Source organism: Lontra canadensis, unplaced genomic scaffold, assembly GCF_010015895.1.
Source record: "Lontra canadensis isolate GAN:19392208 unplaced genomic scaffold, GSC_riverotter_1.0 scaffold2, whole genome shotgun sequence".
NCBI classification, from domain to species: domain Eukaryota; kingdom Metazoa; phylum Chordata; class Mammalia; order Carnivora; family Mustelidae; genus Lontra; species Lontra canadensis.
The window spans coordinates 6,624,311-6,641,411 of NW_022630996.1; the positions used below are offsets into that span (position 1 = coordinate 6,624,311).

The 17,101-nt window shown below is 44.9% G+C and overlaps 1 protein-coding gene across 2 annotated transcripts in view; it reads left to right on the forward strand.

Moving 5' to 3' along the window:
- The window catches only part of DENND2A (DENN domain containing 2A), a 101,886-nt gene that overhangs the window by 39,450 nt on the left and 45,335 nt on the right, over positions 1-17,101 (forward strand). For both annotated transcript variants that reach the window (XM_032867592.1, XM_032867583.1), the window contains 2 exons: positions 7,338-7,465; positions 9,119-9,240. In XM_032867592.1, the coding sequence (XP_032723483.1) occupies positions 7,338-7,465; positions 9,119-9,240 (250 nt within the window). The remainder of the gene's footprint in view (positions 1-7,337; positions 7,466-9,118; positions 9,241-17,101) is intronic.

The following is a 17,101-nucleotide window of genomic DNA, read 5'->3' on the forward strand; positions in this document are numbered from 1 at the left end:
AATAACAGCCATCTTATTAAATGGCATTACCCTTCGTTACACTTCGGCCAAATCCTAGGAGTCGTTTGTGATTCCTCTCCTTTTCACAGAGCCCTGATCTAATTTACAGCATGTTGGAGACATGCCCTTGGATGTGACTACATCTGCTTCACTGCTACCACCTTAGTTCTCTCGTGTCCACTTCCCACCCCAGTGTATCCCTCCATAGCAGCCAGAGCAGTCTTCTAGAATTCTATTCAGTCATGTCACTGGCCTGCTTTACATGATCTGTCAGGTAAGATTGTTTTGGCTGCAAAAAACAGAATTTCTTAAGTTCTCTTCCAAGGGAAAAAGTTTGCATGTTCCAGATAGGTACGTAGGTAGGTAGGTAGGTAGGTAGATAGATAAATAGATGAGAGAAGGGAAGAAAGGAAGAAAGAAAAAGAAATTATGTCCTTTAAAAAAAAAGAAATCATGCCATATATATATACACACACACACACTGTTTTTTACTTAGGATGTCATAGAGATCTTTCAACACTACCACTTTTTTTTCACCTTCCTTTTTTATTTTATTTTATTATTTTTTAAAGTATTTTATTTATTTATTTGACACAGAGAGAGGGCACAAGCAGAGGGAGAAGCAGGCAGGGGGAGAGGGATTAGCAGGCTCCTCACTGAGCAAGGGAACCCGATGAGGGGCTCAATCCCAGGACCCCGGGATCATGACGTGAGCTGAAGGCAGCCACTTAACTGACTGAGCCATCCAGGCGCCCCTTATTAATTAAAAAAATTTTTTTTTTTTTGCTTTTTTTAGAAAGAGGGAGAGCGAGCACTGGAGTGGGTAGGAGGGAGGGGGAGGGGCAGAGGGAGAGGAAGAATCCGAAACAGGCTCCACGCCCAGCAAGATCTTACAACCCTGAGATAAGCTGAAACCAAGAGTGGGATGCTCAATTGACTATGCCACCCAGACACCCCTATGCTTCTTTTACTTAGGGTTTTATTTATTTATTTATTTTTAAGATTTTATTTATTTGTTTGACAGACAAGAGATCACAAGCAGGCAGAGAGGCAGGCAGAGAGAGAGGGGGAGGCAGGCTTCCTGCAAGCAGGGAGCCTGATGCGGGGCTCCATCCCAGGACCCTGGGATCATGACCTGAGCTGAAGGCAGAGGCTTTAACCCACTGAGCCACCCAGGTGCCCCTTACTTAGGATTTTAGAAATTAGGATTGAATGTTAGATTTTTGTCAGGTTACTTTTCAATAGCTTTATATGATCATACGTTTCCTGTCCTTTGACCTGTGAATAATGACTTTATATCCTAATATTAACCCATTCTTACATTTTGGGAATGCACTCTCATTTGGTCCTGGTTTGTTACTCCCTTAATATACTGCGGAATTCTGCTTCTAATACTTTATTTAAGATTTTGGTGTTAGTATTCCATAAATGTGACTGGTCTTTACTTGGCTTTCATTGTACTGTCTTTACCAGGCTAGGGTATCAGTGGTACGTAGGATCTTTTGAAGAACTTAGAGGCTTCCTTGTTTATGTTCTGAGAAAGCTGTATCTGCCTCCAGTTCTTAATCCTTTCCCAAACTGGTGCCAAAACCCAAGTGCCTAAGTACTGGGGTGACCTTTCTGCTCATGACCCCAGTGTGTCATGACAGCAGCTCTTCTGTGCCCTTTCTGGACTGTTCCTCTAGGAAGGCCCCCCTTTTCAGGGACAGGTTGCTTCTGGGAAATCAGAATCTTACCTCTGTGTCATCTCTGGGCAGATAGATCAACCTAGTGAACAGTTATTCCCATTATCTTTTCTCTTGTAGCTACCATCTGCTCTTTGTGGTCTTCCAGCATTCTCTTTAAAACCAGCTAAAGTTACTTAGTTTCAGTCCAAAAATGAAATTTTTCTTGGCCAGTTTGAATATGGTTGCATCAGCTGTGTTTTAAGAATTTTGGCTTTGGATTTTTCCTTTTGTTTAAAATAGTACAGTGGGGGTGATTAGGGCACGATGTTCACTTTCTACTTAGAAAAATAAAGCGTACTTTTTATTGTGGTCTTATCTCTTAACAAAAAGAAGAGGCTCAACTCAAATTTGGCGGACTTACTGCCCTCTCTGAAGCAGGAGAGCCAAGCCAGAGCTGAAGAAAGGAATGATTAAGGATTTTGAGGTTGGGAGGGTTTAGAATTACATGGCCAGGCTGCGTACTTCAGAGAATGCACTGGGCTCATTTTCATAGGCCGATGAGCCGCTTCTGCGGGAGCCAAACCAGTGGACTCAGATGCTCAGTTTCAGAAAATGTCTTCTTTCTTTTCCTTCTCTTCCCTTTTTTTTTCTGTTCTGTGTTCTCTCCCCTCCTCCTTTTGTCCCTTTCTTCTTTCTTCATTTCTCTAAAGCCCCAGGAAATTAAAAGCAAGGACTTGTGCCTTCCATCCTAAAATGGGAAATGAGAAACCCTTAAATGTCAAGAAATTCCAAAGATAAGGTCCCTACAGCAGCAGTCACTTGCTTGTGTATGTCCTGTGACATGCGTTGAGTAACGGGCAGGAATGCCTTAAAGCCAACATTTAACAAGTTACTATTTTGTAAGTATACGTAGGATCCTGAATTCACACGTATCTCTATGCCCCAGGGGTTTGAACGGGAATGCAGACTTTTAATTTCAGTTTAATTTGATCCTATGACAGAGTTTTTAGATCTTTATGAAACCGAATAATGATGTTGACCGAAATTTCAGCTTTTCAACTAATTATTTTGGCATTGTATAGCTTCAGCCTTTTCTCGGAGCTTTCGCATGTGACTTGCAGAACTTTTGGAGGACGTGAAACCTTGGTCATTATATGGCTGCCAAGTCACATGCCTGATGTTATTGATTCAATAATTTGCGCCTTCTGTAGGACTGACTGGGACCCCCAGAGTCGTCTGGCTGGACAGCAACCCTCAGCTATTACCCAGTTAGTGGCTAAGTTAACTTACCAGCCATACTGCAGTCTGTCCCTGATATTAGGAGTCTGTCCCAGTCAACATGACATCCATGAGGCAATTCTGACTGCCATGTCTAAAAACTGAGTGTTGGGGTGCCGGGGTGGCTCAGTTGCTTAAGTGCCTTTTGCTCAGGTCATGATCCCAGGGTCCTGGGATTGAACTCCACATCGGGTTCCCTGCTCAGCTGGGAGCCTGCTACTCCCTCTCCCTCTGCTGCCGGCCCCTGCTTGGCTCTCTCTCTCTCTCTGTCCAATAAATAAATAAAAGTAAACCAACACTGAGCATAATAGGGCACCTGGATGGCTCAGTCTGTGAAGCGTCCCACTCTTGGTTTCAGCTCAAGTCATGACCTCAGGGTTGGGCTCTGTGCTCAGCAGGAAGTCTGCTTGAGATTCTCTCTCCCTCTCCCTCTGCCCCTCCCACGTGCACTTGCACATGCACGCTCATGAATGCAGTGCTTTCTCTCTCTCCTAAATAAGTAAATCTTAAAAAGAAAAGAAAACCCGAGTATTTAAAATCTTCAAAAGGGGAAATTGTTTGATTAAGACCTAGAGCAGAAGTTACCTGAAAGCACTGGAGAAGCTTGATTTTGCAAATTCATTTTTTTTTTTAATTTTTAAAGATTTTATTTATTTATTTGACAGAGAGAGAGAGATCACAAGTAGGCAGAGAGGCAGGCAGAACGAGAGGAGGAAGCAGGCTCCCTGCTGAGCAGAGAGTCCGTTGTGGGGCTCAATCCCAGGACCCTGAGATCTTGATCTGAGCTCAAGGCAGAGGCTTAACCCACTGAGCCACCCGGGTGCCCTAAATTCATTTATTTTAATGGTGGTTGCATTAGAAAACAAAGACACGAGAATAGAGAGGATAGTTGTTATTCTACATTAGAGCAGTGACTGTCATGTCTTATTTCGCCCTGGAAGTGGAAATGGTTGGATGTTAGGCATAATGGGGGATAGAGATGTTTTTTCTTCTGACGTTTCTGTTTTGGATTCAGGATAGAGATAAGCAGAAACCCAATGTGAGTAGCAGTTGCAGTTGTTGGAGGGGGTCCCCAATAAGAGTGTGGGCTGAGCTATCATAAGTCTTCTCCCACTTAACCCTCACACTGATCACCTGGTGACATGAATGCTCCTCCCAAGGGCGTGGTGGGATGGGGAAAGAGCTGCGTGTGGTTGCTGGGGACGGAGGTAAAAGAGAGTCTGTGGCAGCGCAGGTGGCTGAGGCAATCAAAGCATGGTTTTTACAGTTCCCAGCCCAACCAAATGGTGTTTGAAGTGGTGCCTAGGTCCCAGGCTCTCCAAGCTCATTTAAGTCATAGCTGAGAATAATCCTGGGGGAGATATGTTCCAAACAATTGACTAAAAATTAGCTCCAAGAATACAGCTGCCTTATTTTCTTTACCCCAATGGAGGGATAAACTATAAGCAGTAAGTTTGGCCATTAAAACCAGCTTTTAAAATATTTACTCATTTATTCAACCAACAAATATTTATCATGCACCTCTGTGATATTAGCATATAGCAGTGAACAGAACAGACGGAGACCCTGGTCTCCCGGACCTCCCAGACTAGTGGTCTTTAGACGTACACAGCTTTGCAGTTATGAACTATAACCGCACTCAGGGCTGCAGGAAGCTTGTGGCACTGTGGGAATGTTCAGTAGTGGTATCTCACCTGTTCTGGAAACAGGGCCGCACTGGGGAGGAAGCAGCCCTCCCACAGAGGCCTGAGGTTCCCAGGCAAGAAGGAAGGTGGAGATGAGTGTTCAGGTGAGAAACAGATGAAGGTCCCAGAGCAAGAAAGATTTAGTGTGCCCAAGGCCCTGAAGGCAGGAGTGTGGCCAGAGGGTCAGGAAGGGTGTGAGCTGAGGCCCCCAGGTCTTCTGTAGCCGGCTCTGGAAGAGTCCCATAGACCAGGCAAGGATTTGGGTCTACCGCCCAAGACAAATGGGAAACATGTCAAAGTTTTTAAGAAGGAGAGACTCCCAGCCTGATTTGCATTTGTGAAAAGCGGACTGGGAGGGACACCAATGGGCCTAGTGGGTAGCCGTGGGTGGAAGGCAGAGCCTGGAGACGTTGGGGTTGGCCTGTGGTTTCACTGCAGTGGGGACTGAGGGAAGTAGGGGATACTGGGAATACTGCTGGTAACTCCAGCAAATTGGTTAAAATTGGTTAAAATCACTCTAACTAATTGGTTAGAAATGGGTGCTAATGGAGAAGGGGATTTGGACAGGACTCCCAGGTTTAAGGCATAAACATCTGGACAGATGGTGATAGCCTTTGCTGAGGAGCACTGGAGGAGGAGCTGGTCCTCACCCAGGAGGGAGAGTGGGAGGCTGAGTTCAATTTTGGATTTATTCATTTTGAGATTCCCGTGGGTCATTCAATGGGGGAGGAGCTTGTAAGACAGTATTTCATTTATAAAAATATGGAAAAGTCATGAATAACCTTCAAAATACTACTTGAAATCACAGTATTTGGCACTGGTTGTCAAAATTGGGATAATACCTAAGTTATAACCCTTGTCATCAAACTTCAGTGAGCCCATTGGAGCATTCCAGCATCTCTAAAACTAGGAAGTACCACAATCACATGATAATTTGAGGGCCCGAGAAGCAAACTGAGGCTGAGAGGAGGTTACACCCCTTCACCAGGCTGTGGATTCCCCGAAGGCAGGGTCTTCTTGCCTTTGCATTACCAGCTGTGGGCTCAGCTCAGACCCCAGAAGGTGCTTATTAAACATATGGACTGGATGTGGAACAAATATGGAAATGTTTAAAACAAGAGAGAAGCCAATTTGGATGTGGTTACTGTTAGCCTTTTGAAATTCCCTTTTGTGCAAGGTTAATATGTAAATAAATTTTATGACTACACGTCATAAAATGAAATTCCCTTTTGTGCAAGGTTAATATGTAAATAAATTTTGTGACTACACGTTTCCTCCCATATTGACTTACATCCATACTCCCATCTAGTGCCTGCACTAAGAGCACCATTCACCACCAGACTTCCAGGTTCTGACCCTGACTCTACCACTTTCTCCCCATGTGACCTTGAGCAATATATCTAACCTCTCTCCATTTCTTTATTCTCATGTATAAAGTATGGATAATAATAGTAATTTCTCACAAGGTTGTTGCCAAGTTCAAACGTGCTAATCTGAGTAAAGCCCTTAGTCGCTACTCAGTAAATGTTGAGTGAATGATTCTGTGATCTCTTTGAACAGTTTGCATCTTCCTTACCAAATCTAGGTAGTGTGCGTTCTGGGGACTCTAGCTAACATGATCTGGTTAACTCAGCAGGGAAAACCCAGGAGTTGTGCCTCACTCCAGCCCAGTAACTTTGCTCTGCTCTGGCTCACAGACCACCACACCCCCATCCTCAAGCCACTGCCTGGCTAGTACCAGCCTGGGCTAGGCATCCCTGACTAGGGAGTGTTCGGGAGTTGGGGGCGGGGCACACTGCACGACACAATCCCACCCTAGAGAAAACAACTCAGATCTGCTTCCCACTCACCTAGACCCCCACCTCCTGGACCTCTGAAACTCAGTCCTTCCTCTCCTGGCTGGACACCTCAAGGGGCGGGAGAAGGGGTGCATGGAGAGAGAGCCCTTCCTTCACAGCCTGAGCTCCTGTGAATGAGTCAGGCCCCCCAGGGCATAAGTGACAGTTTTCAGCCTCAAGACCTGACTTAAAACCATAGGCACCTRGGCTGGAAGCTGGAAGCCTGGCCGTTSTTTGTGTTCCTGGGCCACGCCACAGGCTGAGCTCAGGATCAGAAGGAACAAGGGTGGAGTGGAGATAAGGGGTGATGAATTCAGATGTGGAGATACAAAGTTTAGAATCTAAACAAAAACCTTGGGATACGCCCAAAGCCCAGAAAGAGAGGATAATAACCACTCAGTGAGAGAAGTGGGGAGGTGCCCAGACCTCTGGTCCACTCTGAACTGGCCTTCGCTGCTCCTTTCCGATCATGAGTGTGTGCTCTGTAAACATTGCAGAGTATTTAAAAAGTTCAGTAAAGTGAAAGTGAAGAGAAGCCATGAGCCATTCATCACTCCCGAGATAGTAGCTGTATATTTCACTTCCTTCCCTCTTCTTCTTTTCTATGTATATGATTGCTTCCAAAGTTGGGACTGTGTGTGTGTGTGTATACACACTTTGCTACCTTTACACAGCATAACAGCGTAAACATTCTTTCACACAAAAGCCACACTTCTTATTTAAGGATTTTCATACCTTCTTGCAAGAAACAGAATTGATTTCAGTAAAAGAAATGTTTGCAGGAAGAAAATTGTTTGGTATATAATCTCTGGACCAGCCCAGTTTGATTCGAGTTCTTGTTTGCTTTTCTCCCATCTTGTACAAACCAGAAAGTCCTATGAGTTTGAAGACTTACTGCAGTCTTCCTCTGAGAACAGCAGGGTGGACTGGTACGCACAGACCAAGTTGGGGCTCACACGCACTTTATCCGAGGAGAACGTCTACGAAGACATTCTAGGTAAGAGGCCCACATGCCTGTGCATGGGAATGAGTTTGTGAGAAAAGGGAGAGAGGAAATGGGGCTTAGTGCTTGAAACACAAACACACACACGTACACACGCACATGCACAGAGTCTCAAAGAAATATATATACTCAGATAAATGAGCGAGCCAGGAGGGGTGAGAGAGAGGGACCCTCGAGGGACATGTGAGAGCACGGGGACCGGGAGGGGTGTGGAAAGGCTGCTCAGGAACCGCCACAGAGGTGGCAGGGTGCGGCGGGACGCGCTGGAGACGTGGAGTCTTGGTGGCCATGACTGACTCTCGGCTCTGCTGTGTTAGGTATATGCCGCTGAGCCGGGGCCTTAACTCCTCTGAACTTCAGTTCTCTCATCTGTATACTAAAGATGACCACAGCTGCCTGGTCAGGTCAGGGGTGGGAGAAAATGGGAGGCAAAGTTCCTCGTATGTCACAGATGCTCAGTGAAGTGTGGAGACTACCGAATGAAGGAAAACTTGGGCCACCACCCTCTCCCTGAATCTATAGGAGTGTGGCAGTAACAGGACATCAAAATTCAGACTAAAATGAATGTCTGTTATTAAAATTATATCTAATGTTGGCCTTAATTCTTTTAAATTCTCAAGTGGAGCTCAGATTAGTAGAGTGTGTTTGCATTTGAATTAGTGAGTTAACTACTCCGCAGGGAACATCACAGTTTGACTGAGGTGGGAGCTGGGCCCACTGTCTGCTTGTCCGGGCGGGTGAGGTGGGTAGTCAGGACTAAAGGAGCTGGTAAGAAGGAGAAGCCCACATGCGGCCACAGGCAAGGGGCAGGTAGAGCAGATACATACACGCATATGTGCATACAGTCACCAGTATCAGAAGAGAAGACTCCGTGGTGGGAGAAAACAGGAGACTAGAAGACGGGTGTGTGTGTGTTTAGCCGAGCTATGAATTTCACCATGGACAATCTGAATTCTGGTGTCCAAGTTGTGGAGGTGGGTTGCTGCCAAAGCCGTAGGCTTCCTAGGTCCAAAGTGGTATGAGATCTGGTCTTCCATGTGTACCTGACAGGGCAGCTTTCAGTTACAGAGAACAGAAGACCCCACTGAAGTAACAAGGGCGTTTGTTGGCTCGGTGACCCAAAGTGGCCTGTTCTCCCTTGTTTCCTATCTCTCGGGTTAGCGCCATGCTCAGCAGCTTTCCCATCATCTCCATGACGGCTGCCATCAGCTCTGGAGAATCCGTACCTTCCAGTTGGAAAAGAAGAACCCTTGTGCTGCACCCAAGAAAAACCTGAGGTTCACTCTGACTTTGACGAGACTGGTTTAGGTCCCTTGTTCACCTTCATAGCCCAGGAATCTGTGCACTGATTGGCGTAAGCTTGGGATATGAGCCCTTCCCTGACCTGGACACTGAGGCAGGGACTGGCGATACTCCAATTGGCTAAAGCTCTGCAGCTCAGAATGGAGTTAACTCTGTACACCTAAGACCTAAGACTGAGGACATGGGAAGTTACCCCAGTGAAAATCAGGGTACAGGAGGAAGGGCGTGAATGGGTAACAAGATATCAGACATCCCCACAAGGAGAGGCCAAGGTGTTGGGTAGATACCTGTTAAGGCAAACTTACTTGATGTTCCCAGTTCCTGACTTGCTGCCTTTGACCACAGATCCACCAATGAAGGAAAACCCTTATGAGGACGTTGAGTTACATGGTCGCTGCCTGGGAAAGAAATGCGTCTTGACCTTTCCTGGTTCTCCCACTTCTTCCATTCCTGACACATCGTCTAAGGTATGAGTCCCCAGGGGAGCAGAGTGGGGAGAGTGGTCCCCTGCAGCACGATGGCCCTGAGCAGCCTGGAGTTCCGGATTATGCTGGAATGCCAGGCCACCGTCACTGCTGGGCTCCTGGATATGTGTATTGGCCACCTGCCTGCTCTTCTGCCTCTAGTTTTTCTGGAACCCCTCTGCTCAACCAAACATCCTAAAATAGTATTGTAGCTTCTGGGTCAAGCTGAGTAAATATGACAGTACACCCATATTATACAACTATAAAGATTGTCCTGACCTAAAACAAAGTTTCTGGTGCAGAAACAGTACTTTTATAGCATGCTACCATTTGTGGGGTTTTAAATAGAAAAATATACATACATGTTTATGTACATAGAAGATTATCTCTATACAGAAACCTCAGAATGAGTAAGTGGGGACGTCTGTGGAGCTGTCTGGGTGAATACCTGGAGGTCAAGGTAGAAACTGACATTTTTTACAGAATATCCTTTTGAGCCTTTTGGAATTTTGCACCATGTACATATAGGTAATAAAACTCTATTCCATATAACGCCTTGCCTACAGGATTGAATTCATATTCCTTAGCTTGACATTAAATAATCTTTCATAATTGATCCCTGGGTACCCGTTACTACCTAATTTCCTACATACAAAAGCTCCCTTCCAGCAAGAGCCTATTAATTGCCCCTCTGATATTAGAGGCCCAGGACTGGCAAACGTTTCCCCCAAAGGACTAGAACGTAAATATAGGCTCTCTGTTGTAACTACCCAGTGCTGCCATTGTAGTGCAAAGCAGCAGTAGACAGTATCCAAACAAAAGAATGTGCTGTGTATAAAAAAAAATACTTTATGGGGCACCTGGGTGGCTCAGTGGGTGCCTTTGGCTCAGGTCATGATCTCAGGGTCCTGGGATCGAGCCCCTCATCAGGCTCTCTGCTCAGCAGGGAGCCTGCCTGCCTCTCTGCCTACTTGTGATCTCTGTCAAATAAATAAATAAAATCTTTTAAAAAATGAAAACAAAACCTTATAGACACCAAAATTTGAATTTTATGTAATTTTCACATCATGAAATCTTACTTATTTTCCAATCATTTAAAAATGTTTTAAAGATTCTGTTTATTTATTTGAGAGAAAAGAGAGAGTATGAGCTGGGGGGAGGGATAGAGGGAGAGGCACAAGCAAACTCCACACTGAGCAGGGTGCTCGACATGGGACTTGATCCCAGAACCCTGAGATCATGTCCTGAGCCAAAGGCTTAATCAACTGAGCCACCCAGGCACCCCACCAACCATTTAAAAATGTAAGAACTGGGGTGCCTGGGTGGCTCAACAGGTTGGGGCTCCTGCCTTCAGCTCAGGTCATGATTTCAGGGTCCTAGGATCGAGTCCCCCATCGGGCTCTCTGCTCGGCAGGGAGCCTGTTTCCCCCTCTCTCTCTGCCTGCCTCTCTGCCTACTTGTGATCTCTCTTTGTCAAATAAGTACAAATAAAATCTTAAAAAAAAAATGTAAGAACTATTCTTAGGTCATGGCCTATATAAAAGCAGATGGAGGGCCTGATGTGGCCCACGCGTTGTATTTTGCCCACCCCTGTGCTAGGTCATTTCTATGTCTGCCCTTGGTTCTTGCCTTTCTCTCCCCATCCTTTAAGGCCCAGATCAATCATGCTTCCTTCAGGAAACTTCTAGGTCATTCCAGTCCCTGGAACTCCTTCCCCTCTTAGTCAGTGGGCTGAAGTGTTCATTTTATACCAAATTGTGTATACTGCATTATGATATCTCTTTGATGATTTGAAATATGATTTAAGTTGTGTAATGTATCTTAAAAATATCTCCCCAGGGGTACCTGGGTGGTTCAGTGGGTTAAGTGTCTGCCTTTGGCTTGGGTCATTATCCCGGGGTCCTGGGATCGGAGGTCTGAATCCAGGTCCCTGCTCTGTGGAGAGCCTGCTTCTCCCTCTTCCTCTGCCTGCCTCTCTGCCTACTCGTGCTTTCTCTCTCTCTCTGTCAAATAAATAAATAAAATCTTAAAAAAAAAATCTCCCCAGCTACATTATGAATTCCTCAAGTTCCTCAGTAATATGTTTGTGTCCCCTATAAATAGTTGTTATACAATGTGTAGTTGTTCAAGAAATTAAGTAAAGGAAGGCCAAATCTAGGCTGCAAGTATCAGCTTAAATCCCATTGCAAAGATCTATTTCCAGCCCAAGAAAGGAAGCCATGTTCCTCTCTGGGCCCCAGGGAAGGACAGCATTTGCTAGCAAGTGGGGGGTCTCCACAGAAATCGTGCCTTTTGTGTTCAGTGGTCACTCGGGGAGTCTGTCTGCCACTAGTCCTCCTGAAGAGAGTTGAAGGTAGAATCCATCATGAAGAGTAGATCTCACCTAACCAAACCAATTCCTGTCATTCTTGTGAAAGCTAGCTAACTGCAGTTTTGCTCCTCCTACGGAAGAATGTTCTCATGGCAGAGTCCAGCCCAACAGATCATTGGAAGACAGTTCCTACTTGCCTCTGAAGTGTATTTTCATTGGCTATAGATGCCTTCAACATTCAGGAAGCCCTTCATTTCCCATAGTGGATAAGCTTGGCCTGACAGAGGAAGGGGGTCACAACTCGGTCTGCCCCTTTGTGTCCCACCTGGCTCTCCCCTGCCCTCCTCTCATGCTGAGAAGGCACTGCTCGCCTCTTGGAACAGTGAGCAACATCTGCCCACAGCAGCTGTGCAGTCTGAGGGAGGCTCCTCCCTAATGCCGGAGAATAAGGACCCATCAGCCCTTTTCTTCCTCTTCCTGCCAGGCTAGAGCAAACCCCAGTCCTCTGTCACCAGAACAGCTAAACACAGTAGGTAATCATGTCAGCAAGAGCTTGAGGTCCAGAAGCAGCTGTCCTGCAGAAGGACAGTCTGGGTGCCCAGGAAGCATGTCGGGATTGCCACTGATACATGAAGGCTGCTTCCAGCTCTTCACAAGTCAACAGCAGGACTCAGCGTCCATGCTCGTTCCTCTGCTCTCCCACATCTGGGTGTCCGGTTGGTGCCCCCATTGTGGGGGACAGCTGCAGACTTCACCACTTCCTCCGTTTAGCTCATCAAATATTCATGAAGCATCTGCTGCATCTGGGCCGCATCTGGGACCTTAGAATTGGCAGAAGCTATCCCTCTGTGACCCACTCCTCTATCAGCCTCTGAAGAGCCTATGACAGCTTTTAGGATTTTCATTTAATGAGATCGTGGCCAGTCCCAGTCCAGAGGTCAGGGTCAGCTGGACAGACAGGAGCAATTGTGCAGTTGGGGGCAGATGCTCATGGTTATCAACGCACAAGGCAAGCTCCTGAGATTAAGCCATTTTCTTTTCCTGCTGTGTGTTACCCACCATTCCCACACCTAGACTAGCACACTAAATGTATTAGGAACTAATTTTTATAATAAAGGAAATCTAGGCTAGCACCATTTTTTCTTAAGCAGGTTCCACGCCCAGTGTGGAGCCCAGCCTGGGGCTTGAACTCAACAGCCCTGAGATCAAGACCTGAGCTGAGATCAAGAGTTGGACACTTAACCGACTAAGCCACCCAGGTGCCCAAGGCATTTTTTTTTTCTTATGCACTGGCACGTAAGACATTAGGGAACAAAATGTACCATTAACTAGCATTCTCTGGTTGCCTGGAGAGCCCATCCACACCATCTCCCACCAAAAACTGTACATTACTTAACCGTAACTATAGAGAGGCAGTATCTGGTCAAGCGTGTGAGTTCTAGAGTCTGACTGCCTGCATTCAAAACTTGCCTAGACCACTTGCTAGCTGTGTGACTTTGAGCAAATGTTCTCATCTACACGTGTCAGCTTTGTCATTGATAAAATAGGAACAATTAGGGATGCCCGGATGCCTCAGTTGGTTAAGCAGCTGCCTTCGGCTCGGGTCATGATCTCAGGTTCCTGGGATCCAGCCCCGCATTGGGCTCCCTGCTCAGTGGAAAGTCTTCTTCTACCTCTGCCTCTGGCCCTCCCCACCCCTGTTTGTGCTCTCTCTCTGATAGATAAATACATAAAATCTTAAAAAAAAAAAAAAAAGAACAATTATAGTACTCTCCTCTTAGGGGTCTTATGAAGATTAATCAAATTCATACTTGTAGAGGCACCTGAGTGGCTCATTCGGTGAAACATCTGCCTTCGGCTCAGGTCATGATCCCAGGTTCCTGGGATCCAGTCCCACTTCAGGCTCTTCTCTCTCTCTTGCTCCCCCTGCTTGTGTTCCCTCTCTTACTGTGTCTCTCTCTGTCAAATAAATAAATAAAATCTTAAAAACTAATTCACACTTGTGAACCACTTAGTCTAGTGCCTGCAATATAAGTACTATTTATGTATGTTTGTTAAATAGAGAGAATTAGGCTTTTCAGTATGTGTTCTTTTTAAAAATAACCTTATTTCATCTCATCACAACATTCTCATCACAAAAGTTTTTTAAGGGGCGCCTGAGTGGCTCAGTCATCTGTCTTCAGCTCAGGTCATAATCCTGGAGTCCCGGGATCTGGCCCCATGTCTGACTCTCTGCTCAGTCGGGAGTCTGCTTCTTCCTCTGACACCCCCTCTCTTGTGCTCACTCTCTTTGTCTAAAATAAACAAAATCTTTTTTAAAAAGTTTTTTTTAAATACTGAAAAGGATAATGAGGAATATAAAACTCATCCAAAATTAAGAATTTTTATTTTTTCTATAATAGATTGTTAGTGTGCATGTGTGTGTGTATGTGTGTGTGTACATAAAAAAGACTTGGGATGAGGTATATATACTTTTATATTTTTGCTAGTCTTTTATATTTATCCTGAATATTTCCCCACATCATTAATTTCTTTTTTAAAATAATCTTTATTGCCTCTATGGTATCCTGTCGTTTAAATGTAATGTCTTTCTTTACATTAGTATAATGTGTCAATTGTTGAAATATGTGTGTATGCCTTCCTATGTATTTCTATGTGTGTATATGGAAATATGTGTACCTGTGGGCGTATATGAACAAATGTGTATGCTTCTGAGAATGACACCTGGGTACTTGGAGGAGGCCTTTAGGAAAGAGAGTAGGAATGAGGTGGAGTTAGGTACGGAAGAGATGAGATATTTTGTATCTTCGTCTCTTTACATCACTGTCTCCTGAAGTCATAAGACAGGGACAGTGGAAGAAAGGAAGGAGTTAAACCACCATTCTCAGATGAGAACCCTGGCTCAAGTCCAGGTCAGCTCCCTCTAGGGAGGCATGCAGTTTCCCTCTCCTCCCCACCAGGAAGGCCCCTGGCCAGGGCCCATCACACTTGGTTCCCCAAAATAACTCATGAAGTTTCAACAGAGTTCTTGTCTGCTTTTCTTTCTTGGACACCACAGATCTTTTGCTGGGTCCATCGTGAATCCAGTGTTTATGAGATTAGGGAAACTCTGTGGGCCTCTGCAACAGAGTTAGGCCCCTTCCTAGAGGCTGTTCCAGAGAGACACCATGGAATGGGCATATTATCACCAAGACATGTTGGTGTGAGGCTTTCTTATCAAAAGCTGGAATCTTCTCTGGGCCACAGCCTGACATAGTCATCCCTAGGGTCCTGCAGGGTCTTTCCTTTTAATACTATAGTTCGAGTTTGGCAAACTACTGCTGGGTGACTGGTTTAGTAAATCAAGTTTTCCTGGAACATGGCCACGCTCGTTCACATACATTTTGTGTATGGCTGCTTTTGCACTGCAGCGGCGGAGTTGAGTAGTTGAGACAAAGCCGAAAATATTTACTGTCTGGCCTTTAAGAAAAAACTTGCTGCCCCCTGCTAAGGACTAAGATTCACACCCTCGTTTTCAAAGGCCTTCCAGACAATTCGATGTCATCATGGCTGTATCATCTCTTCCATCTGTTTCAATGCACTCACTCTGAGCCTTGAGCACCCTCTCTGGTCTAACTTTTTTTTCTTTTAAGATTTTATTTATTTGTTTGTCAGAGAGAGAGCACAAGCCGGGGGAACAGCAGGCAGAAGGAGAAGCAGGCTCCCTCGCTGAGCAAGGAACCCCATGCAAGACTCGATCCCAGGAACCTGGGATCAGGACCCAAGGTGAAAGCAGATGCTTAACCAGCTGAGCCATCCAGGCATCCCTCTGGGCTAATTTGCACTTCCTCACTTCTTTTTTTTTTTTTTTAAGATTTTGTTTATTTATTTATTTGACAGACAGAGATCACAAGTAGGCAGAGAGGCAGGCAGAGAGAGAGAGGAGGAAGCAGGCTCCCTGCCGAGCAGAGAGCCCGATATGGGGCTCGATCCCAGGACCCCGGGATCATGACCCGAGCCGAAGGCAGAGGCTTTAACCCACTGAGCCACCCAGGCACCCTCACTTCCTCACTTCTATGCCTCTTCTCAGATTGTGCTACTTGAGAATGCTCTACCCCAGAGCCCTGTAGATCCTCTGTTATCAGTTAAGTAGCAGCTGGAATTCCACCCCCTCATGAAAGCTCCCTGGACATTTGGAGACTGATTCTGGGTGCTCTGGGGGGCACACCAGGGCCCCATTCCCTGGCAGTGTCACCACAGGGGGATACAGCCCACACAACCCCAGCCCTCAGGCAGGTCTTTACAGAGCTGGGTGCCATGTTTTGGTATCTTTCTGTTTTCTTTCTTCTCAGACCTTTTCATAGGTCAGATCTTTGAACAAATACTTACAACTTAAAAGTCTACTGAAAACAGATACCTGCTTTTTGCCGACTAATTTGATAGGCAGTTCTAATGCAGTGAAAGAAATGGGGCCATTTGCTTGGATTTCACTACAGATGGAATTTGGTCTGTAAGAAAGCTTGTCATTCTTTCTTCTTTTTGTGCTGGTGTAATTATTAAGATGCCCACCGTGAGCAAACCATACTGGCTTTTTCTACTCAGGGCTTATGGTACTAAGCAATTGATTGCACCCTGTAGACTCATGATTTAAACATCGGAGCAGGCCACTTAGGAAAGCTAGGAGTCTTTACTCCCAGAAATCTTTAGAAAAGGTTCTGGAGTTTGTGTTATATACTATTCAGAACTATACAAGAATTGAGAAATCAATGGAACAGAATAAGACTATTCTATGAATTTAAGATATAATGAATGTGGCCTTGTAAACTGATAGTGAAAGACAAGAGTCATTTATTAAATGGAATAGGGATAACTTAGCTTGGAGTAAAATCAGTTTAGACTAACATATAACAAAATAAATTACTGATGGATTAATGAATAAAATATGTTCAAAGTAGACTAAGAAAATCCAAAAGAGAATGGAATTAAGTATGTATTAAACTCCTAAAAAGATACAGATTTTCTAGAGAGGCAAGATTAAATCAATTGCACAGAAAAGATAAACAGATTTTCATATATAAAAATTTTATATGATAAAAAAAACCTATGGGAAAAACACACTTGCAGTAAAACTGACAAATATTTCATATCTGTTCTAAATAAAGAGCTCATTCAAACTAGTAAGAAAAACACTGGGTTCCCAAAAGATAAATAGGCAAAGAACATAAATAATATACTAAAGAGGGGTACCAGGGTGGCTCAGTCAGTTAAACGTCTGCCTTCAGGTGAGGTCATGATCCCAGGGTTCTGGGATTGAGCCCTGCATCAGGCTCCCTCTTGGGGAGCCTGCTTCTCCCTCTCTCTTTGCCCCTCACCCTGCTTGTGCTTTCTCTCTCTTCCTCTCAAATAAATAAATTAATTAAATACTTTAAAAAATAACATACTAAAGAAAAAAGCGGTTAGCATATTAACGTTTGAAAAAATGTCCATGTTACATGAGAAAAACATATTTACTGCCTTTTGTGTATCAGGTATTTTGCTAGATGCTTTATATACATTTTCATCACCTAGTTCATT